Source organism: Tetrao urogallus (genome assembly GCF_951394365.1).
Source record: "Tetrao urogallus genome assembly, chromosome: 5".
Classification (NCBI taxonomy): Eukaryota; Metazoa; Chordata; class Aves; order Galliformes; family Phasianidae; genus Tetrao; species Tetrao urogallus.
In genome coordinates this window covers 51612688-51638928 of record NC_136818.1, presented here as the reverse complement: position 1 = coordinate 51638928, position 26241 = coordinate 51612688, and the positions used below count along the sequence as shown (strand labels likewise).

General features: G+C 55.6%; 1 protein-coding gene across 1 annotated transcript; it reads right to left on the bottom strand.

The window, feature by feature from the left end:
- Positions 1 to 2726: 2726 nt before the first annotated feature.
- Positions 2727 to 6266, bottom strand: GOT1 (glutamic-oxaloacetic transaminase 1; the record flags this gene model as incomplete). The annotated part of the gene is made up of 9 exons (XM_079536534.1): positions 2727 to 3374; positions 3663 to 3805; positions 3912 to 4077; positions 4213 to 4363; positions 4971 to 5075; positions 5259 to 5371; positions 5547 to 5670; positions 5755 to 5936; positions 6152 to 6266. 9 exons carry the CDS (start codon positions 6264 to 6266, stop codon positions 3235 to 3237), a joined length of 1239 nt encoding a protein of 412 aa, XP_079392660.1. The 3' UTR covers positions 2727 to 3234.
- Between the last annotated feature and the right edge of the window lie 19975 nt (positions 6267 to 26241).

Genomic DNA, 26241 nt, shown 5'->3' with positions numbered 1-26241 from the left:
GCAGAAGTGTGGCCAGAGCACGGTGCTGGAGGCCCACGTGGACCGCAGGTAGGAACCTGCCCTTTGCTCCTGCAAGCAAGCATGAGATTGGTTTTCACACTGCAAAATCAAGTTTTGTGCTGTTCAAACAGCAAAGCCAAATGATAGAGGGTGCAGAAAGACTCACCCTATGCTTAGCAGCAATAGGCAAGGGCAGCCCTGTGCAGGCATACATGTAACAGGGGGCTGCAGCAGGGTCCAAGGCTGCAGCAACAGAACCCAGGCACCCATAGGGTGGTGAGGGCAGAGAGAGAGAGAGAGAGAGAGAGAGAGAGAGTGAGGCCCCCTACTCATACTTTTGTTCCAGCCACCTGCACTGGGCTGCGCGTGTCTTCCAGGTCTGCAGCATGGTGGTCTCCTGCCGCAAGGTCCTTGTCCAGCAGCAGCAGGTCTGCACTCGCTCTGCCCGCCCGCTCGTGCCGCCCCTCCCTGCAGGACTGCAGAGCCCCATCCCCAGGCCAAAGGACACACTGCGGGGACTGAAGCATCTAGTGGCAAGGAGCAGCTTGCTGGAGCCCGAGGGCCCCGGCCCAGCTGCTCCCTGGTAGTACCTGGTCTCAAGGAAGAGGTGGAGAAAGAAAAGGGGGAGAAGAGTTCCCTGCGGGCAGCACAGGGAGGGGCAGCCCAAGCCACAGCACCCTCAGCATCATTGCGCATCCCCATCCTGCGAGGCCTGGAGCCCCGCCCCGCTGGGCACTGCACACACGTGCTCTCCGCCATAAAGAGACAATGCTATTTGGGGGGTGCCACCCACAGCTCAGGGCCCCAGTACACGTATGTGCCGTGCCCAGTGCCATGCACAGCCGCAGCGCACGCCGACATCGCCGCAGCCCGGCACGGGAGCACAGCTCACCCCCATGACCGGCTGCTCCACGCCGCATTGACCATCCTCTGCGCGAGGCAGGCTTGTGCCAAGCCTCCAGGTCAGCACCGACCGGTCCGTAGTTTTGTAGAGGCTGAACGCGACAGGGATGTCAACATTAAAAGTGATTTCTCCCTGAGTGATGCCCTGTTTGCGTTGATGGGTGCAGGGACAGCTCCTGCTGCTGTGTGTGAGGATGGGCTCCTGGGCAAGGCTTGGACCAGCATCACAGACAAGGGCTAGGGAGCAAGAACAGGAGTTAATAATACACGTGCTGGAGTACAGCTTGAGATAGTGGAAGAAATCTCATGGTCCGGCAGTGTTGATAAAACCTCAGCTGGAATAACGGCATCCCTGCCTGGGTCCTGCCCCACTAAGGAAACAAAGCAATTGACAGGACACCAGGGGAAAGCAAGGGCTGGAAAACAACCTGCCCACCAGAGGCTGAGGGAAACGAGGTCGCAGAATCTGAACTGGTGGAGGATAAGAAGGGGAAAGAGGAAGCTGGCAAGTACATATAAAGCTCTTGGAAAAGAGAAAAGGAATAATCTGTTCTCTGTTGCCATGGTAAGTGAGATAATGGGTAATGAGCTTACACCATAGGAAAAGAGAAATTTAGGTCACTCATTAGAAAAATAAACCTGGTAAGCATAGCAGAGTGCTAGTGCAGGCTCTATGCCTGGAGGTCCCTGAGGAGTGTAACCAGATGTCAGAAATAACAGACTATCCCTTGAGATCAGCCCTGGAAGTCATCCTTTAACCATCCCATCTGTGGGTGGGTACCAAGAGAAAAAAGCTCCCACTGTAGACAAAATGCTGCCTCAGTCTCACATTTGTGCAATATGAATAACCACTCTGAGAAAGACAGAGGCATGAGAAGATGCAGTAATCCCCTTGGCCTGACAAGGGAAGCAGTGGAAGTTTCCTGAAGGCCACAAAGCATCTGCTTCATTTCACAGACTGCAGACAAAACCAGAGACTGAATGCACTCTGCAAACACAGCAAAGGAGCACGGCAGTTTTCCCCTTTACTTTCGGAGCTGTAGCATAAGCAAAATCCCTGAAGGCTATCACTGACTGACCCAAAGAAATGAAGCTGATCCACTTTCCTCATCAAAGCTTTGGCAGGAGCCTGTTATATCAAGGTGGCAATATCAGCTCCTGACTGCACAGAGCAGCAGCAGATGGTCCTAGCACTTCTTCAGTGCCAGAAACCCAGGCTGTTGCTGACAGAACCCACTAAAGCCAAAGTAGTGGTTCACCAGCAGTCTGCAAGAAAAAAAACAAAACAAAACAAAAAAAAAAAAAAAAAAAACAGGAACTATCCATTGGCCGGGAACTCAGTGCCAGGGAGAGAGGCCAGATGGCTGGGTATCACATGGACATCCAGCAAGGAAGCACAGACAGAATAGGGCAGACAGTACATCAGGGGAGAAGCAGGAATAAGACAGACATGAAAAACTGGTCAGCCACGTGCAGAATTACAGGAGTTCTAAACTACACTACTCCAACAGGACTGTGCTCAATGAATAGCAACAGTGACCAGACATGCAACATGCAGCAAGGGAGAAAGGGAAACCTCTTGGATCACACAGAGTGAAGTCCAATGGGCAAAGCAAGATGCCAACGCTTAAACCTCAGCTTAAACCTTCAGGTCGGCACAACCGGAAGGCAGCAGGGTGCAGAGAAAAGGAGTCACCTTCACCTTACTGTGCCAAGTGGTACAGCTCCACAGTGTGTGCCCTTCCACCAGCAGCAAGCTGCCAGCACGGCAGGCAGTGCTCACACAGGGAAGACATCACACAAGGCAGGGATAGCATTCAGAGATGAAGATTTAATTTTCTGTCAGCAACACTAAGGAATCATCACAGTTACAAATGTTTGCTCGCATCAGGCTCAGAAATGTGTGGAGGAAAGCTAGCAACAGCTTTGCCCCTACACAAAATACTACCAGGTGACAACAGTTGACAACTTGTCTCAGATAACAACTACTTGGCTGTTACCCCATAGCGCACTGCACTGGCACAGGACTTAGCCTAGATCAAACAGATCAATGTAAGGAGTTGATTTGAATGTGCTAAAGATGCAGCTCTAAGTGCCTGAAGATCAGGCTACTGTCCAACAAGAACTAAGGCAGCTCATGCTGTTCCCACCTCTTGGGGCTTATATTGCAAAGGGTACTTCATTGAAGGTCAAAATAAGACTATCCCTGATTGAGCTACTGCTCCCATCTTTATTAAACCCCAAGAGGTGTGGACATGGCAAGCTATGAGTAAGACAGGACTACACATTACAACTTTGGTGAGTTCATGTAAGTTTGGTTGTTCGTGTGCTTCACTGGATTTTTGTGACAGCCTCGTGGATGGACTTGGCCACGTAGTCCAGGTTCTTGGTAGTCAGGCCACACATGTTGATGCGCCCACTAGCCATCAGGTAGATGTGCTTTTCTTTGATCATGTACTCCACTTGTTTAGCTGGGGAAGCAATTAGACATTAGGTCAGAGCAGTAATTCCAAAGCTTAGAAAAGACCGAAGAACCAGGTTAAGCTGCTTGAATCTTCCACAATAAGCAAAAGACTTTCAGCACCGGACGCTAAAATGCTGATGCTTCAGCCCTACCTAGCTATAACAGCAGCAATATCAGGTCACCCAAGAAATTCCTGCCTCGACTATTTCAGCCCCTTTCACCCTCAGCACCACCCTTTTCACCCAATCCCCACTTCCCTTCCTAAGGCAGCAATAAAGCTGTACTTTGTACTTACGGTTCAACCCTGTAAAGCTAAACATGCCAATTTGATCTGTGATGTGGTTCCAGGTGCCCGGGGTCCCAAGGGACTCCAGGCGAGACCGGAGCTCTGAGCGCATCAGCAAGACCCGATCTGCCATTGTCTTCACATTGTCCTTCCTGCAGCAGCAAGAAGCAGAGTGAGGGCAGGCACCTACCTGGTTTAGAGCCAACACCCACAGAGAAAACCTCTCCTTTCCCTCTCCACTGGTCCTAAGACACCTACCACTCAGCAAAGAGCTGTGGAGAAGTCAATGTAGTCGCTACAATGCGTGCTCCCTGGGAGGGAGGGTTGGACCAAGTGGTACGCACAATCTTCTCCATCTGGGAAAGCACACGCTGCACATTGTCTTCATCCTTCCCCACCACAGTCAGGTTCCCCACACGTTCATCTGCAGAGAAGCCAAGAGAAATGAGTAACTGGTCCTACACATTGCTGCAAAGTAGGGCTCTGCCCTCCTCCAAGCATGCCAGCCCCATATGTCTGGGTATGATGCCTCTGGGCCAGCTTACTACCAGACACTCACTGTAGAGCCCAAAGTTCTTGGAAAACGACTGTGCACAGAAGAGCTCAAAGCCCTCGGAGACAAAGTATCGCACAGCCCAGGCATCCTTGTCCAGGCTGCCAGAGGCAAAACCTTGATATGCAGAGTCGAAGAACGGAAACAGGCACCGTCGCTGTAAGGAGGAACAGTGTTAGAGGGAAATCCCATTTCCACAACCTTCACTTTACCCCCCACCGCTGTCCCCCACTGGAGGGCAAATGACTACTGAGCTTCTAGATGAATACAAAGGAAACATGGCCCAGAAACATCAGACTACAGTCTTTTCACTAGAGGTAGAGGAAGGCTGAGGTGGTCAAGAAAAGGTCAAATGCAAAAAGAAAACTGTAGCAGTTCTCTCCCTCCTATTCTAAAGGAAGTAGGGCACCAGATCAGCACTGCCTTATATCTTAGTATTGAGCACCTGTGAAAAGCAGGTGCCACCAGAGAATCTTTCTAGCACAGAAAACCCTCGCTGCAGCTTCTCCTACTGAGTCTGAAGGTAAGAATTTCGAGGCATGAGCAGAACTGGGATGTTTCCATCCTCTGAGCCCTCTATTCTCACAGTACAGACTATCAGTATCCTGGTAGCCTCTCCCTTCAATACCTGCCCTATGGGACACTTCTAGCTCCTGCCACATCTCATGCCATTCCCTGGAACCTGATTTGTATGCAAGTGCTCCAGCTGGCACAAGAGCTTTCTGTCCACCCCACACTGACATAGCCCTGTCAGAAGCTCATACCTTCATAACAGCAGCAATCTGCTTCCATTGGTCTGGAGTAGGGTCTGTACCCGTTGGGTTGTGTGCACAGGCATGAAGGATGAAAATGGAGAACTCTGGGGCTTTCTGGGGAGAGAGCAGGTCTCTGTCATATACAGTACCACACCAAAGCACCCACGGCAAAGAGAAAGGCTGTGAGCTGCTCTGGGCACCAGCAGTCTTTTCAGCAGGGATGCACTTTCAGAGCTCAACCAGCTGCTGACTGCCCTGGACCAAGCTCAGCCCATCCTATCCCATCCCATTACTCACCTCCATGTCATCCAGCAGCCCCTGGAGGTCCAACCCCCTCTTGGCAGCATCCCAGTAGTGATAGGTTCTAATGTCTTTAAACCCAGCATCCATAAATACAGAGTTGTGGTTCTCTGAGGAAAGAGGTCACATATCATGAGATGCGAGCCCAGCAAAGCCAATTCTGTCCTAATAGCTCCCTAAATAGCACCAAAACACAGAGACAGAGCCTTCACCCAAAAAAAGAAGGGCTCTCTTGGCCTCCAGTCCCCTGACCCAGGCAGGAAGCAGCAGCAGGGTAGCACTCACCCCATGTTGGGGACGAGACGTACACAGGAGTGGCGGTGTTGTTATTCCCATTGTACCAACGCCTTAGGAACTCGGCACCTATACGCAGAGAGCCCGTCCCACCCAAGCCCTGGACACTTCCAACCTGGAAAAGAGAAAGAAGCCACAGGGTCAGCCTGCACACACAGAGTATAGCAATAGGCAGAGTGAGCTGGGACAGCAGACCCACCCTTTTCTGTGCAATGGCCGGGCTGTCGTCACCCAACGCGATGCGGGAGGCGTTGGCACGGAACTCAGGCAGGCCGAGGATGGGCAGGTACTCATGGTTGAGGCTGCTGTCGCCAGCGATCAGCTGCTCCACTTTCCTCACCACCGGCAGGACCCACGGCTGGCCTTCATCCGTGCGGTACGCTGCGGCAGAGCAGGGGCCAAAACATACAGGTCATGACCTTCGCCAGGCCTGCACGCGTCTGACCTTCCGGGTCACGCCGTCACCACCCGCGCTGGACGCCGCCATGGGCGGCGGGGCCCGCCCCGTGGAGCGAGGCCTCGCTACACCCACCGCCGGGCCCCGGCCTCGTCCCCGGGACAGGGCCCCGCGACGAGGAGGGAGGCCTCGGACTCACCGCCCACACCCAGGTTGACCTTCCGCGAGTCGCCGTCCTCCCGGAAGTCTGCCGTCAGCTTGAAGACAGCGACGGGCGGAGCGCGGGGCACGGCGGCGAAGATGGAGGTGGCCATGGCGATGCAAACGCCGCACGGTGCGTTACGACCGCCGCGCGGATCCTAGAGGAGACCCTCACCTTCAGCGGCGGGGCGGGGCCGCCGGGCACCTCCGCCAATCAGTGCGGCGCCGTGACAGCCGCGCCCTATACTTCAGCCAATCAGCGGCAGCCGAGCGGTCGGGTGGCGGCGGCGCCCATTGGACGGCGGCACCGCGGCTCCACCCGCTCCATGGCGGTGGCCGCGGGAGCCGCGCCCGCGCGTGGGGACGGCCGGAGCGCGGAGCGTCCGCGGATGCGGTGCCTGCTGGGTACGGTGCCCGCTGGGTGCGTTGCGGTACCCAGAGCACAGCGCGGCCCCAGCGCCGCCCCTTCCGGTGACACGGTGTGCCGCCGCCTGCCGGCAGCAGCCCCGCTCAGCCCCCGGCAACGGTTGCTAATTGCGGAGATTCGCGTTCTCTCGTGCCCCGGGTGCGGCGCGATGCGTTCGATCGAGGGGACCCGCTCGGCCGCCGGCAGCGGGCAGCGAAACCCTTCCCAGAGAGCTTAGGCGGGGGATGCTCCGCGCTGCGGGTCCGTGGCTGTGCCGGGCGGGGACGGCAGAGGGCAGAGCCGCCCCGCGCATCCCGGGGCTCTGCCGCTCAGCGGGAGCCCGGCGTGGCCCCGTCGGATCCCGGTGCGTCGGAAGTTGGTGGGAAACCTGCGGCGCCTGGGAAAGTCTTCAAGGCAAACAGGAAGGGCGTCGCCAACCGCAGCCTCACTGGTGCGACTCGAAGATGCGCACCGCTCCCCTTGACACCGAGAAGGGTGTTCACCAAGTGTTTGCCGGGTGTTCGCCGTTCACCAAGTGTTTTCTCAGAGGGGTGGTGTCACTGTGCCTTTGGGAGTCTTGCCCCGGCCACGCTGCAAGCCCACTTGGGACCTCGAAAGAATAACAGTGGGAAAGGCAGGGAGATCCAACCAGCCCTCGGGGTTTGCTCTGGTTGGGGTTCTTAGACCGAATGGGACAAAACCTCTGTTGGACCCGGGGAAAAAGCTGAGTGGGAGCCCAGGAGGAGCTCAGGTTGCAGACACAGTGATGAATTGCAAACTCCTGATGTTGTCAGGTGTTGTGAGGGCACCTGAAAACCCTAATCGTAACCGTAACATTAACCTTATTCCTAACCCTAATCTCAACCCTAATCTTATTCATATCCTCAGCCCTTACCCTATAACCTGATAAAGGGCTCTCAGGCTTCTTAAGGGCTATGGATGCTGCTAAATGCAATGATGAGCAAAGATGTGGTGATGAGAAGAGAAGCAACTGCTGAAAATGGGCACTGGGGGACAAATGGGGCTGCCCACTATGGTGTTCAGGAGGAGTAGAGCCCTGCTCTGCTGGCGGGTCAGGCTAAACACGGCTGAGAGCTGCCTATTTCTGGAGCAGACAGAAGTGCAGGGGAGCCCTGAGACTGGCAGCCTTTTGCTGCTCTTACTGGTTCCTGACCCAAGCGCTGGGACATCTGGGGACAGGGCTAAGCCCTTTCCCAATGTAGGGAGGTCAGGAAGGTGGTGCTGACTGCCAAGCTGGCCGTGTCAAGCCACTGGGCAGGACCAAAAAAAAAAAAAAAAAAAGTTTTCCCCAGATGAGCTCTGTCTGTTTCCCCTTCACCAGGAGCTGTAGGCAGCACAACAGTGTGGTGTGGGGCCAGCAGGAGCTACCCCTGGAGCAGTGGGTGCCCCTAGCCACACATTGTGGGGTTCCCTTGGGTGCAGCTGCAGGAGGGAGACAGGCACAGGGCAGCAGGCGGCTGTGCCTCACCGCATTCCCGCAGCCCTGCGCTTTCATCTCCCCAGCCCACACAGAGGGTGCCACCGAGATGCATGAAAAAGCAAGAGCAATATGGGAGTGGGCCCCGGGGCAGCCGCCCTTCATCTGCTCTGCTCGGAGTGACAGCCCGCAATGACCTGCCACTCACCGGGCAGGCTGCACCCCGTGCCCGCAGCCCGCGGCGCACACCGCACGTAGGCACTCCCCCTGCGCTCAGCCCCTCAATGCGGGCACGGCTCCTGCACCCGTGAACATGGGGAGCCCCGGGAATCGCTTTCCTCCCGCAGCCCGGTGCCGTGCCCGAGATACCCGGCGCACCGCGCCCGTTCCCAGCCTCCCTTCCTCCGCATCCAGCTGTTTTCTCAGTGCAGGATTCAGACAGAGAGGGGGGTAAAATGTTTTCATTCCAAGCTCCCGGGGTCAGGTCATGGTTTGTCTAAATGGCTTTTGTTGCTGTAATTATCAGATTAGCTGATCTCTGGCAGTGCGTTTAGGGGCAGCTACATTAACTACGATCCAACCCCCCCCCCCCCCTCGTCCCCTGCCTGGCGGGGGCAGTGGCTGTGCAAAGCAACGACAGGGGACTGTGATGGCATAAGAACCGTGTGGATGGCGTGCTCTTTCTTTGTGCCCAGCACACGGCAGCATCTTTTGGGGAGAGCCCAACCTGCAACACCATGGAGCCTCATTCCAGGCACCTGCTCAGCGTGCAGACATGGGATGGGGGTATTGAAGTGTCTCCCACCAGGTGATCCATGTAAGTTCTGGGGGGCTCTGGGATGAAGCAGCAGAGCAAGTGCATGTCCATGAGAGGGGCACCCTCCAAGCAGCAGGGAGGCATGGGAACAGGAACACAAGATAGCAGGGGAAATGGAGAGTGTGAGATGAGAGCAGGGCAAAGGGCAGATAAAGTGGGACTAGGAGTTTCTAGCCAGATCATCCCCGTGTCCATCTGTCAGCACCCCCAAGTGCTGATGGCACCGGACCCTCGTGGCAGCCAGGACTGCCGGCTCCACCATGGGGCACTGATGGGGGCTTTCAAGGCTCCCAGCCCGTGGCCATACAGGTTTCCTGCTGCCCAGCCTCAGGGGAAGAAGCCTGGGGGGTTTCTCCCACTCAAAACCCACTTGTCTCTCTGGAGCACATGTGAGCACTCCCCAGCCCCCACCTCCTGCCTCAATTCCCAAACACCATGTTCCTTCAGGAAGTACTGACTTCAGCAAAATATAAATATTAATAATAAAAAAATAGTGAAAGATATATTCCTGTCATTTTTCTTAATCCACACCATGAAAGTGCTTGGTTAGCTCCAAAGCTATCTTCCCTGCTCTGGAAATTGGGGTCTAACACCAGGCAGCAAGGACATGGGGCACATCCACCGCTTGCCTGGACTCAAGCTCTCCCACTGCTGGGCACCACCAGAGGTTCACCAGTGCTATTTAAGACCAGAGGCACACTGGTACTGGTGCTCCTGAGGACCATGGCCATTGCGTGATCCACCAAGAAAATGAAGCCATCTTTAGAGGTGTTTTCCTAAGAGTGCAAAGGACTGAGTGGAGAAGAGACACAGCTATTGGTCCCCAGCATCCCCACTGCTGTGTCAAGGCATGGACTTCCGCACAGCTGGGGTTGGGGGGATGGAGGCACAGCCGGTCCCAGCTGTCCCCTCTGGACAGCTTGCATTACTTTGCCCCATCAGTATGAGAACAGGGAACAGGAGCCCAGCGCCTCGCTGGGCGCCCGGTGCTGTTGAGTGGGTTCTGAATTCTGATGTAGGAGCAGATTTACTGAAAACAATTTATTTAATATCAAAAAATAATTTCTGATGGCGTTTTGGCTGGCGTCAGCCAAGTGCTTACTCACACGGGAATTCAAACAAAGGCAGCACTGGCATGCAGCCAGGGGGTCGGGCGCTGGGTGGTCGTGTCCATCCCGGCCTCGGACCCGCCTCTGGGTCACTTGCGGGCTTGTGGCATGATGTCTCCATTCATTTATTTATTGGAAATGTTTGAACAGGAAATGCTAATGGTTTGAGTTTTGGAGACAGCTGGAGGGGTGCAGCAGGAGCTGCTGGGAAGGGGAGGATGTGCAGAGACTGGGTGCTCTGGGGAAACGAAGTTGGTACTGCTGGGACCTGTCCCCTCCATATATTTGGGGTGGAAGAGTCAGCGAAGGTGAGGCTGGGGATGGCCCTGGAGGCCCTGCTGCCTCCTCTTCCAATTGCAGGCATTGCAGGCACCCATGCGGAATACGCAGCACCACTGCTGCCCACAGCCATGGATGGGATGGGGACCATGGATCCTGTGGGTCCCATCTCTGTCCCCTGAGGCTTGGCGGTGCCCGTGGGAGGGATGGGATGTGAAAGCTGCCCCCACTGCCAGGGGGTCGAGAGGTTCCGCCACAGCCTGGCTCTGGAATGGGCTGTTCCTGCATTTGCTGATAACAGAGGAGGTGAAGCCTGACCCAGGAAAGCAGGCAAGATCCGCAGAGATAAACTCCCTGCAGCAAGACAAAGGCACTGACCTCTGCGCAGCCCGAGCCACCGCATTCCCACAAGCACAGCAACAATTGCCCAGGAGCAGCAGTGAGACCTGCACCAGCCCTGTGGCAGCACCAGCACCTCCTGCAGCATCGCTGTGCGGCAGCCAAGGCACTGCTGTTAACCAGATCTGTCTTAGGTATCAATCAGATCTGTTGCAGGTACCAGCTGCTCAGGTAGGGGCAGTCATTGCTCCTACCTGCATGGTAGGAGCATGCCTGACCCGCAGCATGGCTATTGCTCACTCTCCATTTTGCAGTGCAGCACGTGCAGTGCTGCCTGCATTGCATGGACAGAGAGCACATGCATACTGCATAATCAAAGGCACAGCATTCCTGGGTCCAACCATCCACAGCCCTCCCCCTCTTCCAGACACTAGAGCTCAGCAAAGCAGATGCTCACCTGTATTCCCCACCTTCCATTTCTATACCTGCACTTGCAGTGCAAACTTGCTTTAGCTTTCATTCCTAAGTGCAGTGGAGTATCTCGTGCACTTATGCAGTTCAGAGTGGGCTTTGCACCACTCTGAGGGCTGTGTGCCAGCTGGCACTTTGGTGCACCCAGTGGAGCCGAACCTCTGCTTCTGCACCTCCGCAGCTGGCATCTCCGGTATCTCCCTGCCTGGCACCGCACACCCTGCCCCTCTGCCAGCGCTGCCCTGGGACAGCAAAAGCTGGAAAAGGCAGAGGCGCTTAATGGGATTTGCAGAAGCAGCCAGCTCAGTTACAGCGTCATGCCTGTTGTCTCAGGCGTGTTTTTTAAATCTTTATCTCTGCATCATTAAACACTGATTTGCATTTGAAAAGGCTCCCTTTAGTTCCCTACCTCTGAAATGAGGATAACTCTCCTTTACCTCATCGCAGGGTTACAAGGATAAACAGATTAAAGGCTGCGAGATATTGTGGCAGAGAAGGTTAAGCAGGACCCTGTGACAGACAGCCCACGGGCAGGAGCGAGCATCAGAGCCACGCTCAGCACAACCAGCGACCCACCTCTGTGCCATGCAAATGTCCCACATCCCAGTGCTGGCGCTGCCTTCCCAGGACACGTCCCTCTGCCAGCCAAAACCCTGAGGGGCTGCTCCCACGGCCGGGGACACCCACCGGGCCCCAGTCCTGGGAGCGGGGAGAGCTGGTGACAGGGAGCTGGAAGGCATCAGTGTGGCAGGTATAGCACAGAGGGCACGCAGGGCTGGGATGGCAGCCCGAGAACGTGCACTTCTCCAGAGAGAGCTGGTGGGGGGAAAGGATGAGCCAGATAATCGCTGTCTGGAAAGTCTCACCCGGGTCCCTAGTAAAATAATGGCACAAATATTAAGAAAAGGAGCTCTATAAACATCTAGAGGATAATGAAACCATGAGCTATAAGCAGGATGGGATTTGTAAATAAAGGGCCGTGCCAAAAACAACAAGCCTTCCATAATTGTTTTGGATAGAATGACAAGATGAGTGCGTGAAGGGGACTCGGCGGATGTCATGAGAGGGGACCTGGAAGCACCGGGTCTGTCCCTGCCTGGCCACTAAGACCCCCAGCACATTTGGGCAGGTCTCTGTGCTGGGAGACATGCAGCAGTGTCCTGGCACCGTCCTGCTGATGGGGCTGGCACCTGGGGATGTGTCTCACTCTGGAGCTAGGACCTGCTGGCACCTGGTACACATCACCATCAGCTCTGCAATAGCCCACAGCTCGCCCACATCCAAGAACAGGAATGTCCCAGCTGGGATGGCTGCGGACAGAAAGAATGAGAAAGCAAACTGAGTAGGGCCAGCGGCTGGGATATAATGCTGGCACTTCCTAAGCCATTTTCTAGACTTTGGCAAAGATTTTTGCTTTGTGAACACAACACCAAAATGGCACGTTCTCCAGAGCTGCAGGTTCCTGGTGCACTGTAGCACCAACTCTTTTGGCCAGACTTGCAGATAACATGCACCTCCTTGCAAGCAGACCTTTGAAATGCAATTTGTCAAAGCACAGAAGTGCTAGCATGGCGCAGACCGAGCACACCTAGTTCTGATGTCACAGTAAAGGCCAAGCAGGGGCCTGACCAAAGTGTACCTGTCTGCAGAGCAGGGCTGGCTCCCTTGGACTGGAGATAGCTGAACTGCAGAGAGTGCACTGCAGTGCTCCCCCATAGAGCCACACACAAACTGAGGGTGAAATGCACCATATATGGTGACGATGTTATTAGCCCCTAGCTGTCTTAATAGGAGCTTCTCAGGAATTCTTGCTTGAAAATTAAAAAAAAAAAAAAAAAGGTTTAGACACGAGACTAAAGCATGGATATAAAACAGGGATTGGCGTGATGTCCCATTTTAAAAAGTACAGAAGAAGGCAGAAATGAAGATGTGGTTTCCCTTCACCTTTTTTCAGTCTCCCATAGTACCCTCTAGCCAGACTGGGAAGGTACAGGCTGGAAGCAGGGAGCACGTGGGTTAAAAGCTGAGAGCGCAGGGGCCCAGGGAGACCACGACATCTCCATCTTCAGACATTCCCAAAATTTGGCTGACAGAGGCCTGACCAGCAGGCTTTACTGCCAAAGCTCCCAAGGCCAAAATTATTCTGTGAAATGAGAGAGGGTGCAGAAAACAGCCATGGAAAAGACACCAGAGCAGGAGAACGCACCCCACAGTGACAGAATCAAGCTCGACCTGTTTTCCTCTTAAAAAAGCTTTAGAAATTTGACTGCTATGCACAAGTGCTCTGATAGTAAGAAAATACTGTGTGCCAAAGTGTTTTTATTCCAGCCAAAAAGGCAGAAGAAAAATCAATGGCTGGAAATTAAAAGCCAGACAAAGCCGCATAAGAAATAAGATGTACATTTTCTAAGCGATGCTGATTAGCCGGTGGATTAACATCCGTCCTTCAGTAAGATAAAACCCTGAGCTCCCTCGCTTCTCCAGACCACGTGCTTTTGTACATGAGCAAAAACCCACATTATTCGGATCCCAAAAGAGTAACACGACGCGGCGCTCGGGGAGATCCGAATAGGTGATTGAATGACTAACTCTGATCTTAAACATTGCGAGTAAAAATATATCATGTTTCTTGTAGGCGCACAAAAATTCACATTGCATGAACTCAGCATAAACACGAAACATAGACATCTGTGGGCCTGCAGATTGGGGGGGGGAGGGGGGGGGGAACCGCTGCTCGTCCTGCTTGACAAACACCAAAACACCCAACCCAAGGCTGTGCGGAGGGAGGGAAACCACGAGCTGGACATGAGCTGACAGCACTGCAGGTCTGTCAGCAGACTCATCAGCAAGACGGGGTGCTCCTGGATCCTACATGTAGGTGCACGATCAGCTGGATCGGAAGAGAAGGTCTCTCTGTGCGTGGCTCGCTGAGGAGTGCACAGCACATATGACCTTCCAGGGGGTGTACAGAAATGGGCAAAAGATTGGATTTGGAAAAGAAAATGGAAAAGAAAAAGAAAAAGAAAAAAAAAGAAAGAAGTGCTTAGGAGTAAATAACAAAAATGCTGGTGGAGATTATGGAAAACCTGGACGACATCCACCGCTGAAGAAAAACACACCTGGCAAGGACCCGTCCTGAATAGACTGGCTAGAGGCAAAATGATCTCTTTCTAGTATCTGTATTCACAGAATCATAAAATATAAGCCTAGGAGGCCCTTGAAAGTTCACCCAGCCTGTCTGCCTGCCGCCAAAGGAGGCAAACCCTTCCTGGTGGAGTTTTGTCTAAACTACAAGAAGCCGCTAGTGCTGAAGACGGCTCCCAAGAAAAACGAGTTTCAATTCTCCTTTGCTGCTGTCATTGCAGGGTGAGCCCATGGTTCCTTGTTCTTTCCACCCTGAAAACAAGGAATATCCTATTATCTCTCGCTTTGTAGCTGTGCCTCATGCATTTGAAGACTTTTATCTTATTTCCCTACAGTCGTCTCTTCTTGATACTAAGCTGCCCTGGTCCTTCAGCCTCCTCCAGTATGTCATGTTTTCTGCATTTCTGATTCACCCGTGTTCCTCCCTGGGCTTTCTCCCAGAACCACGACTTGAAACACTCAGCCCGAAGTGGGAACAGGCACTTAGGCTGACACTCTGAGTGCAGCAGGATCACATCAGGTGTCCCACAGACACCTTATTTATGTGCCCCAGTCTGAGTCTGCTCTTCTCACTCAGCAAGACGCTGCTGGCTTGTGCTCCCCTTGGGTCCCACTGTCACCTCCAGCTACTTTCCCACAGAACAAGCTCAATTCCCAGCCAGTGGGTGTGCAGTTGATTTTTTTTTCCAACTCATAGAAAAGCCTTATTTTGTTTGTATCAATAGTTTTGTTTCAATTTGTCAAGAAAGGCTGAACTGCATTCTTGCAGGCCCTACCAGATTGGTGCTGCTTAATGACAATCATTGATGAAAGCCTTGGCTAGCACTAGATCCACTGCTAGGTCTCTACCAGTGCCAGAGCACAAACAATTGCTCTTCTGAGTGCTCTCCAGCCTATGTAGCCCCACATCCGTCTAGATAATGTTCACCTAGACCTTGCTTATGTCAATCTCACACAGGAACGAGACTAAAGTCCCACAGACAATGAGATTTGGCACATCTATTTCATCCAAGCATAGATATCCTCAAGTAGAAGAAAATCCAGTTGATGTGGCTCTTAGCTGATGGACAAAACTATCACTTATCTCTTTATCTCCACTCACATGTTGCGTCCCTTAATGATGTATTTGCCTGCCTTCAATCTGTTTATGCAAATGTCCCTTTTTTCCTTTGACTCTGCACCTCTGGTCTTGAGTAAAGCTCAGGAACTTGGAAAGATACAGAGGTTCACTGGGGGAAGAAAAAAAAAGGAAGAAAACTGCTCAACAACAACAAAATCCTCGGAACTCACATGTTTATCCAAATTCATCTGAAACTTCTGGGGACAGTGACTTTTTAGGGTAAAATGAAAACAAGTTCAAGTGAGTTTTCCATCCCTGCGACCATACAGCAATTCCAGCCAATCTGAAATAATTTTCCAAGAAGATTTCCTGCAACCCCACAGTGATTAAAGGAAATAACATTGTGAATAAAGGGACATTCTTCAAAGTCAATGAAGGAGCCACAAACGGTACATTCTCACAGAGGGCCGGAAAGCGCCGGCGCGAGGTGGACCTTGTGGTGTGTGGCCCCCCAGAAGGAAGAGGGTGGGATGTTGGGTCCGTCCTTCTTCCCCGGGATGGGGTTGTGACCGGGCTCCTCCCGGGGCAGGCAGCAAGGGAAGAAGCCCCATGCGCTCCCCGTGTTTGGGGGTGAGAGGCTCGGTGGTGGCGAGTGCATCTGGTGGGATCAGGAATTGGCATCACTCTGCCAATGTGCCATGAGACCTCAGGGACCCTCCCCAAATAGAGGGCTGTACAAAGAGCACTGCTTGTCCTGCTGAGCTGAGCTCCAAACCATAACCTCCTTCCTGGGAAAGCCTCCCTTTGTCTGAACCAAACCTGTGGCATGGCTCTGACACAGACACGGCAAAACAAACGGGCCTCAAAACCACACTGGTGGAGGCAAAACACTAGGCAAGCAGGGTCCTGCCTGCTCTGCAGCCCCCTGGAACAGCAAGGGCGGGAAGAGCACCCGCCCAAAATGGCTGAGCCAAGGGGACTGTCAGAAACCCGCCTTCCTGGTTAAAACAAAGGAAGGGAGTGTGGCAAGCTGGAGGGGAAGGCGAGAGGGGGCTGCCTGCAAACCCAAACACACATGCTTCACTTGGTGCTATGTAATAAGGGAATTAGCTAATGAGCTTACTGTGGCATGGGGACGAGTCCTTTAGAAATATCATGGCCACCTGGGGAAGCTCGCAGAGGAGCTGGGCGGCCTTAATCTGCAGTGCCGGGAGGATGAGATGAGCCCTGCAGCCTCGCTCCCCCACATCCATGGGGCGGGATTCAGGGAAGCAGCACTCCTGGAAGCCTGGGAAATAAACCACAGAGAATAAACCATGCCTCGCAAAAGCCTGGCCACAGGGCTGCTGGGTGCAGCCCATCCCCAGCACAGAGCAGTAATGGATGTCGGCAAACTGAGGAAGTCAACAGTATGGATTTTTTGTTGTTGTTGCAAGCCGTTCAATACAGCTGCATAAAATCTAAGCTGCAAGCGCGTTCCAATGTGAGCATGAGAGCGCTGACTGGAACTGAAAGAGGGCGAGAGAACGCAACGCTACAAGTCACTTTGAACAATGAAAATGTTAAATATACAAATATTCACCAAATGCTTTTTTAGAAAAGTTTCCAGAGAGAAATCAGGTGGGGTTGCAAAAACAAAACAAAACAAAAACCGTTTGCAGCTTAATAAATGAGTTTAAAAACGCAGGGAGGAATTTGTGCACAACACAGTGCTCGTGTGAATGAGGGAAGTCTGAGCAGTGCTGAAGACATAACACTCCTCCGAAGAAAAAGGGAAAAGCAAAACCTTGAGCCAAAAACCAGGCTCCAAAAAACCAGGCTTCCAAAACTTGGAAGAAAGAATTACTCCCACAGCAGTGAGGACAACGTCTGAACCCAGATAATTTCTGGAAAGGCAGAAAATTAGAATTTTAATCACTATGTCAAGGTAGAATTATTATTACTAACAGTGCGAGAAATAAGCTGTGAAAATTACTGAAAATTTTCTTGCCTAAAATGAAATTAATTGAAACCTATTCCATGGCAAACAGGAGCTTTTCTTTCTTCCTTTCTTCTTTTCTTCCTTTCTCTCTTTCTCTCTTTCTTTCTTTCTTTCTCTCTTTCTTTCTTTGTTCCCCCTCTGGCATATTACAAAAAGCAAAAACAAAAACAAAAGCAAACAAACAAAAAAAACCCTCAAAGATTGTTTAAATTTCATTTTCATAAATCAGAAAGCTGACCCAAAAAGTGGACGCTTTCATGCTTCCATTGTCTCCTGCTTCTCCCCAGGCCTGGAGCTGACAGCAGAACACCCTGCGTCCCCACGAAATTTCCTCCCATTTTCTCGTCTTGTCTTCACTTTTCTAAGCACTAGTGCTCATGGAAAGGAGAAAAGAAAAATCCTCAATGTGATATTGCTTGCTTGGTTATTACAGGGCTAGAAGGATAAAATAATAGGAAAACAAAAGAATAAAAAAAGATTAAAAAAAAAGATCTGTAACAGAATAGAATAGAATAGAATTTGCACCTACACAGAAAAGCCGTGTGAATTACAGTCAGACTGATTGATTGATTGGTTTGTTTTGCAAGGTTCTTTTCTGAAACACTGAATTCAAATTTTTCTTGCTTGGAAAACAAAAATTCAGAGGCCAATTTCTGAGATTCTTGTCAGCCTCACTGAAGCCTTCAGGAGAGCTGCAGAAAAGGAGCTCAGAGCCCATCCTGCATGAGGTGGGACAGAGGGATCGGACTTAGGGGAACACAGCCGTGGCTTGGGAGGTGACACAGGGTATGGGGACGGCCCCACAGCTGTCACAGCATGGGGAACTCACACACCTGTGGGGCAGCAAAAAACAGTAGCGCTGGGTTTGGGACAGGAGGGGAGATGTCCCCTCACCTCTATCCCTGTAGGAGATGCCCCAGGGACTGGAGCTGGGAGTATCGCCCGGCTGGGACGGGACCTGCAGGCCATCCCCTCATTCCCCACACCTCCGCCTGCTCACAGGGAGTCTGTCACTGTGAACAATGGTCAGCGAGTGTTATTTATTTTCCAAATAAATCAGCAGGTCCCGTGTTGCAGGGCTGGAAAGCGGTGGTGGAGATGAGGCCCTCCCCGAGCCCCGGTCGGGCCTTGAGCCGCTGTCAGGGCTGCAGAGAAACAGCAGCGAACTCTCACGCAAATGGCCTATAAAAAAGGCCCTGTCAAAGGCACCTTGACCTGCGGGCTGGCGGTGCTGCTGGGCTCCCCAGCGGCCCTCCCCTCCCAGGCAGCGCTCCCCTCGCATGATGTATTTCCCCTGCCTTTTTTAGAGCTGCATTATGTTAGCTCCAGGAAACAGCCTCTTCCTTCTTATAAACACAGCCCTGGGTTACTGACCAGCGGCCCTGCCACTCCGCAGCCACTCTCTGTCCATCCATCACACCTCGCTGTCACCCTGGCAACATATCTCTTGGACCGGTCCGGCTCCAGCGATGGGAGAGGCGGGGGTAGCGGGGGGGGGTCACATACACAGAGCACAATTCCAGCCTGCTGACTAATTCCCTGGAAACCCTGGGGCTGCACAATGAGAAAGCCTTTCCGAGGGTTTCTTGAGCGTTACTGGAAGGTCAGCCGAAGGTCGGCGCAAGGACATGGCTCCGTCTTTTCCCTGCCGTCAGCAGGGCGGGTGCGCGGGGCAGGGATGTTTGCAGAAGGGCGCCTAGGCCCAAACAGCCCCGTGGCACAGTGCCGGGCAATGGGGATGGCCTGGGATGGGGCCACCGGGGTGTCCCAGCAGCCAGACAGGCGTCAGTGCCTCCAGCAGTGGCCCCTTCCCACTAAGTCCCTTGGCTGCCTTCACCCTTCACTAAGTAGGGCGTGCTGCCTTCCGCACAGCCCATGCGCCTGGGGACCACAGGCCCAATGTGGCATTGCACAGATTGCTGACCTCCACAGCCATCCATCTGTGGCTGCAGGGATACCAGAAACTCAGGGATAAACCATGGGTTGCAACAAGAGACCCAGTTTTCTATGAGCCTTGGGCCCACCTGGCCTGTTTGCTGCATGTAGTCCTGAAACATGGCGAGCAGGAAGGGACACTCATGTCCCACCACTGAAGTGCTACTCCATCCTTCTCTGTACCATAAGCCCATATTGCTACCACCTGCACGTCCCCCAAACCTTTCAAAGGAAACACCGCATGAAGGCTGGAATTGGCGGCCCTGCACATAGGCGGGGGGTTGAAACTAGATGAAACTTTTCAACCCAGGCCATTTCATAGATTCTATGATTCTCTGATTCTGTGTCTGCTCTCAGCTTCACTTCTGCACATTCCCAGTGCAAAGCTGGGAGTCACAGGAAAAAAAAAAAAAAAAAGCCAAAGCTTTTAAGGACACATCTTCATAAACCAACCCAAAGACCCATGAGGGCAAATCCTCTCTAATCCAGGCTCTTCCTTGGAGGTGTAAGTGGAGTGGAAGGGTGGAGGAAGGTGGATTTAAATGTGGAAAACTGAGTTCTCCATCTCTTAGGTCTGGCAGAGAGCCTACTGATAGACTAAAAACAAGTCTGCGGAGAAGCCTGTGTGGGATAATCCAGCCCTGGCCCCAGAGGGGGCAAGTACAATTAGGCATCCTCTCTCAAGTCTCCACTCCAAGATAGAAAAACAGTTTATAATTTCATCCAGAGTTGTTGTTAGAAAGTTCTGATTCATCAAGATACACTAACAATTTCTGTGCAGTAATTACCAGGAGAATTCATTAGACGAGCTCAGAGATAAACTATTAGCAGAGACATTCAGATCTCCCACCTGCTAGGAGCCGCTGTATTTGAGCGATGAGGAGCTGGCGCAAGAGAGAGAGCACAAGTTGCAATGGCAAAATGCAAAAACTACTTTAAAGGAAAATGAAAGAATGAGTGTTTATTAAAAGCACAAGGCGCGGGTGCACACTCCACCATTAACCTTTCCAGCCACAGCAGCCAGACAGGGAGCTGTTTTCCTTTGCTTCCCCTCAGCATACCGCAGTCTCCACCCCAGTGGCCCTTCCACTTCCAGAGGAAAACACAGCACCCGCAGCTCGCCTTTGCAAGCACATGCAAATCACCAGGCCGTGCCCCCTGTAGTTACCCACTGCAAACAGAAAGCACAAGATCCTCCTGCCTTGCTCCTCTCATAGCAGCAGGTAGGCGGGAAGGCTGCTCCAGGTGCATTGTGCTCAGTGCTGCTCAGCAGGTTACAATGAATTATGGACTCAGCAACTGAAGCTATGCATCAGCCCTGGCTGTGGTGCCCCTGGAGCCCCTCAGTGAGCGTCACCAAACGTGTGCACTCCCAACAAAGATGCCATTGCTCTGCACTGCACCACACATTCACCTCTGTGTCACTGCAGCACAGCCAAAGTTGCAGCACGGTTTCTGCTGAAGTTGCTGCATCCTCTGGAAGTCCTGCGCCTTGGCAAAGCCACGTATGGCACTGTTGGTGCATGCCTGCCAGTTCTGGGGGCAGCTGTTCCCAGGCTGGCCTTACCCACATGGGAACAAGCCCTGCTTGCAGCCACAGGAATCCCGATTAAGCAGTGAGAGAAGTGGGGACTGGCTGCCAGGCAGATGCCCTAAACAAGAGCAACTTATCAGCTCTGTTTCCAAGATGAGACGTGTCAGCACCTCGCGCAGATTCAGCCTGGCTGCTCGCTTCCCCCAAGCACGCCTCTGCTGCAGCTCAAGGGTTTCTCTGTCTCTAAAGGCCGCCTGTGGAAACAGCCGCCAAGCAGCTTGCGAAATTTCTTCTAGAAAAGGCTTTGCTTGGGCTGGGAGAAGCGCTGCACCCAGAATGCTTTGGGGAGCGGGAGCCAGCATGCAGCTGCGCTCCTAACACCGTGTTCATCGGGGCCCAGCCCCGGCAGCAGCACGGGGAGGTCCCAAGCCGAGAGGAACACCAAGTGCCGCGGCCGGCGAGGAACACGCACAGCAGAGCCTGACACGGCTAATCCCCCCTGTTTATTATGTAATAAAACGCTTTTCCAGACCTGTTAAAATTTAATTAGTTTAATCTGAATTGTTCCATTTTCAACAGTGCATGCAAACACAGAGCCTGACCCTGCTACTCTCGTGTGAACCATCCCGCGGGCTGTGGTGGGAGCGGGATGGATCCCGCTGACCTCAGCAGGATTACATGCATGAATCAGAGCTGCAGGCCTGGGCTCGGAGCTGCAATTCAGTACCGGGCCGGACGCCAGCACAGGGCCCGGGGTCCACTTAGGCTCCACTTAAGCCCTATGGGATGCAAGTGGTACGCAGGCCTGCGGATGCGAGCGGCGAGCGAGCCTCGTGCTGGGCCTCTGCTGAAGGATGAATTTCAGCCCTGCTTCTTAACCTCATGGAAGCAAACAGGCAGTGATGGCTTCTGAAGCACGGAGCAAAGGCGCTGGGAAAGGACTGGTGAATGCGCGTTGGCGGCGGTGGCCTCAACAGGAGCCCCGGCACAGGAGCACTCGTTGTGGGAGCACTATGCTGTGATTTATGACAGCTTCTCCTCCAGAGGAAGAGGTGTTTGACAGCCCTCAGCACGTCCACAGCCGCAGGGCCGTGCTGTGCAGCAGGGTGGCTTTGTCGAGCCTGTGTATCCTTTGTGCACAAGAGAAGCCGAATAAAAGCAGACAGGAGGGGGTCCTCGGTGCTGACATTTCCTATCCTGAGTTGCTTCAGATGTGGGATGACCTTTACCTGCTCCTGTGATTTGGCTCTCACTGAGCTCAAGATGTCAGGCTCAGTTCCAGAGCTCCATCAGACACTGAAATCAAGGACAACCTTCCCTTTAGGGTCAAAACCCAGTACTCTGCCATGAGCCACTCTCATCCCTTGAAGTGCTGAGCGCTGAACGCTGCACACAGCTGCTGGTATTCAGCACCACTCAGATCCCCTACCTCAGGATCCCAACCTTGAAACGTGCACAGAAACTCTTGGTATGACCCTTTGAAAAAAAAAAAAAAGAAAAAAAAAAAAAAAGAAAGAAAGAAAAAAAAACCAAACAACAAAACCAACAACCATTTATCATGCAGGTTTTGATTTGGGACAGATTTCCAGCCCATACATCCCTGCAAGAACTGTGAAGCAAATGTAAAACAGCCAATGACAAGTGGAATGATAATAATCTTTAAAAAAAAAAAAATTGCAGTGATGTATTTCTCCCAAAAATGGGTACTGCAGGAGTGGTTGTTATTGGCAAAGCCAAGCCAGGGGTTCCCAAGACCTGGGAGGCAGGGATGGGTGTTAGAGTGGCAGGATGGTGTAGGAATGGGACCAGATAGGGGGGACGAAGGCAGCAACTGCTGGGGGAGCATACAGCATCCCTGCCTTGGACGTGGCTGCTGAGCCCAGAGATTAAAAAATACATATCATTCGAAACAAGAGTGGAAGAGTCACTGCTGGGAAAGCGTCGCGTTGGAATAAATCCATTCTTTGCCCCGGGAGGCTGCGGGCCAGGGCTACGCCAAGGCGGGTGTGCCAAGGGGAGCGTGTCCCGCCCAGGGCCGGTCGCTGCAGGCGAGGTCGCTCCGTGCCCCCTCGCCGCGGAGCCTCCCGGGGCCGGGGCTCGGTGCGCGGACCTCGGGCGGGCAGCCGGCAGGTGGCCGGCGGTGCGGAGCCGAGAGCGGCGGGGCATCGCTGGTACCGTCCGCCGGCCGCAGTCCCGGTGCCCGCGAGCGGCCCCGCCGTGCGGGGGCGTCCCCGGAGCGCTGCGGTTCTCACATAAATCAGGGCCGAGCCCCTGGGAAAGGGCCATCCTTCACCGGGCGCTGCTGACAGAGAACGAGAAACAGACGGGCCCTGAGATAAACCACGGCACACAGCGTTTATACAAGGGCAGGCTCTGTGTAAATAGAGCCGGGCGCGGGGGGCAGCTCCCGGCGGCACGGACCCGCACCGGCCCCCACCGGCCCGCGGAGCTCGGGGCCGCCCGGGGCGGCGTGCAGGTGGGCGCAGGCCGATGGTACCCCCGGCAGCCGGCCGGGGCCTCGCCGCCGTGCCCGGCCGCTCCCCGCGCAGCCGTCGGGGCCGGAGACAGCCCCGGCTTAGCGTGTTTGTTTGTTTACGGCCATTAGCGCGGGGCCGGCTCCGGCACTCGGCACCCGCGAGACTAATGGAGCAATTAGCGGCCCCGGGGCTGATAGCATCGCCCCGAGCGAAGGCCCCCGGCCGAGGCAGCGTGCTACCGGGCTGCCCGCGCTCGGGGCCCCGGCGGCTGAGGGGGCTCTCGGGGCGACTCCGCGATGCGCGCGGCCGCTGCAGGGCTGCTCCCCCCTCCTCGGCCCGGGGCGGGGGAGCCTTGGCTCCGCCGCAGCATCCGTACGACGAGCTCCATCCATTACAATAATCCCCTGTCTAAACAGAGCGCAGGAGCGGCCGGGACAACAAGGCCCCGCTGTAAACAGAGCTCAGGGTACGCCGCTAATGATATAAATAAAATAACCATTAATAGCCCGCTGACCCCGGCCCGGTCGCCTTGGGAAAGCCCCGGAGCCGCATCCCGGGGCTGACACCCGGCGGCAGGTACCGGGGCTGCGCCCTGCCCCGGCTCTCGCACCCCCCGCACCTCTCCGGGACGCCGCCGCTCGTCTCGGCCGCCCCAGCACGGACGGGATGGGCCCGAACAGGGCCAACCAAGGCGCGATCCTGCCTCGCTTCCGCGGCTTCCCCAGCCGGGAACGGCCGCTCTCTCAGCGCCGAAGCGGGCCCGATCCGATCCCACCGAAGCTGGGGCCGGCAATGCGGGAAAGCGCACCGGGAGCAAGGGCAGGGGACAAAACCTCGAGAAGGGCTTTCAACCGCGGGACGTGCGTCCCGAGAGTCATCGCCGGGGTTGTCGGCGGCACGGAAGCGGGTCCCGACGGGAGAACCGCTCTCGTCGCCGCACCGCCCCGGGGAGCCAATTCCGCCCGGCCCGGGCTCCCGTGCCCGCGGGGCGCGCCTGGCGCTCGGCCCGTCCGGGCTGCAGCTGCGGGCGGCAGCGTGTTGGTGCCAGGCGAACCCGTGGGGACGAAGAGCGTGGGCAGAGACCCGGCCGGCCTGCGGCCGAGCCCTAGGAACGGCGGCTGGAAGACTGGAAAAATACGGCCCTTAATTCTTCGGCCACCCAGGGCCGCAAAGGCCCAGCGCCGCTGCCTCGCCCTGCTCCGGCCTCTGCCCCTCTGTTCGCCGAGCGGCGGCCTCGGGCTTCGGGTGAGCCCGAGCCCGCAGTTCCCCGGGAGCCGCGAGGCGGGAGCGGGCCGAGGCCAGCAGCGAACGCAACACCGGAACGGCGCTAATCGTTACCGGGGCCGCGGCAGCGCGGGGCTTCTCTCCGCGCCCCGAGACAGTGCCGAGCGCTGAGTCGGTCCCGGTTATGGCGACAGTGTTTCCCGGTGCACGGTCAGAACCGGGCAGTCTGAGGAAAGAAGAAAGGAGGGCGGCCCCGGGAGCAGGCAGGGAGCGATCCGCAGCAGTCGCAGCGCGGGTTTCAAAGCGGCGCAGTGGGGAACGATGCAGTGCGCTCGGGCCGTCTCCGTGTCCGCCGGGCGAACGGGACCGGCAGCAGCCGAACCGCGGCCATCTGCGTGGGACGTGGGCCCCCTTCCCGGGGCTGCCCCGCCGGTAAATACGTTTCGCCGTTGCGGTCGGAGCGGTAGGACGCAGTGAAACGAAAGTACCGACACGGCCGGTAAATGGCGGAGCCGCCGCCCGGTACCGACCCGAGAGAGGTACCGACACTCACCTGCCCGCCGTACGCCCGGCTCACCGCCGCCTCGCCTCGGTGTCGATCCGAGTCCTGCGGGGCAGCAGCATTTTAATCACAACGAAATTTCCCACCCGGCCCCCCCCGCCCAGCACTTAGTGTGCCCGATCCACGCTCCGCGGAGACGTTGAGCCCTTCGAGCACTCCTAGGGCCGCGGGGGCCCCGACATGGGGTCCCGGTACCGCCCGCCGCAGCGCACCGGTGCGTTCGGTGGGGCCGAGGGGCAGCTCCGGGCCCGGGGGAACTCTCGGTGTGGAGCGGCTCGGCGGGCAGCGGCCGCTCGCCTCGGTGCTTTACCCGCCGGCACGGTGGCGTGGGAGCTCCGTTCGGCCGCTGCCCGCTCGTTACCGGCGAGAGAAACGAAACGAAACGAAAGAAAACGAAAGAAAAAGCCGAACGGGCCGGGTTAGCTCTCCGTACTCCTGCCCCGCGCCGCCGCGGCCCCTGGTCGCCCGTCGGCCGCGACCCGGCCCTGTTCACCTGGGCCCGACGCTGGCGGGGCTCTGGGGCCCGATCCGGCCGCGGCAGAATGACGCGCGGTCCCCGGACGGGAGCAGAGCACGGCGGCTGCGAGGAGCCCGTGCAGGCGGGAGAGGACGCGCCAGCGCCGAGATATAGGCAGGAGCACTGGCGGGGCAGCGGGGGTCCGGAAAACACGGAGGGCGTCGGGTACGTGTACATCGCATGGCTACTGCCCGCCCGGACGCCGCGTACTCGGCAGAAGGGCACTTGCGGGGCCGCACGTGTTCGCTCCGAACCATGTGCGGGAGGGGACCGGCGGAGCGCGCCGGGTGGGGGTCCCTACCTACCTACACGTGCTTAGCACTGGGAGGCGCGGCGGCGGCGGCCGCGGCTCTCTCCGGGGTCCCCGACCCCCGCGCCCGCGGGCTCAGCCCCGTCGGGCGAGTGCCGGGCCGGCGGGGCGCTCTCCGGGGAAGCGGCGTCCCCGAGCGCAGCCTTAATACATTGCTATTTCTGGCCCGGCGGCCGGAGTCGGGCAGGGGGCCGGCTCTGCCTCCCCCTCCTTCCAATGGCGAGGCCGCCCCCGGCCCCTCCTCGCCGTGACGTGCCGGCCCGGGGCAGAGGAGGCTCCCGAGCCCTTGGCTGTCCCTGCAGAAGCTGTAACAAAACGCAGACCCCCAGCGCCGGGCTAATGGAGGCAACTTAGACAGGAGCAGGCGCGGCCCCTCGTCTCTCGGCGCTGCCCGCTCCCCCCGCACCGGGCGCGGCGCTCCCCGCCGAGCCGCAGCCCGAGCGCCGCCGGGCCCCCGGGACTCCCCGGCCGCTCGCGCTGCCCCG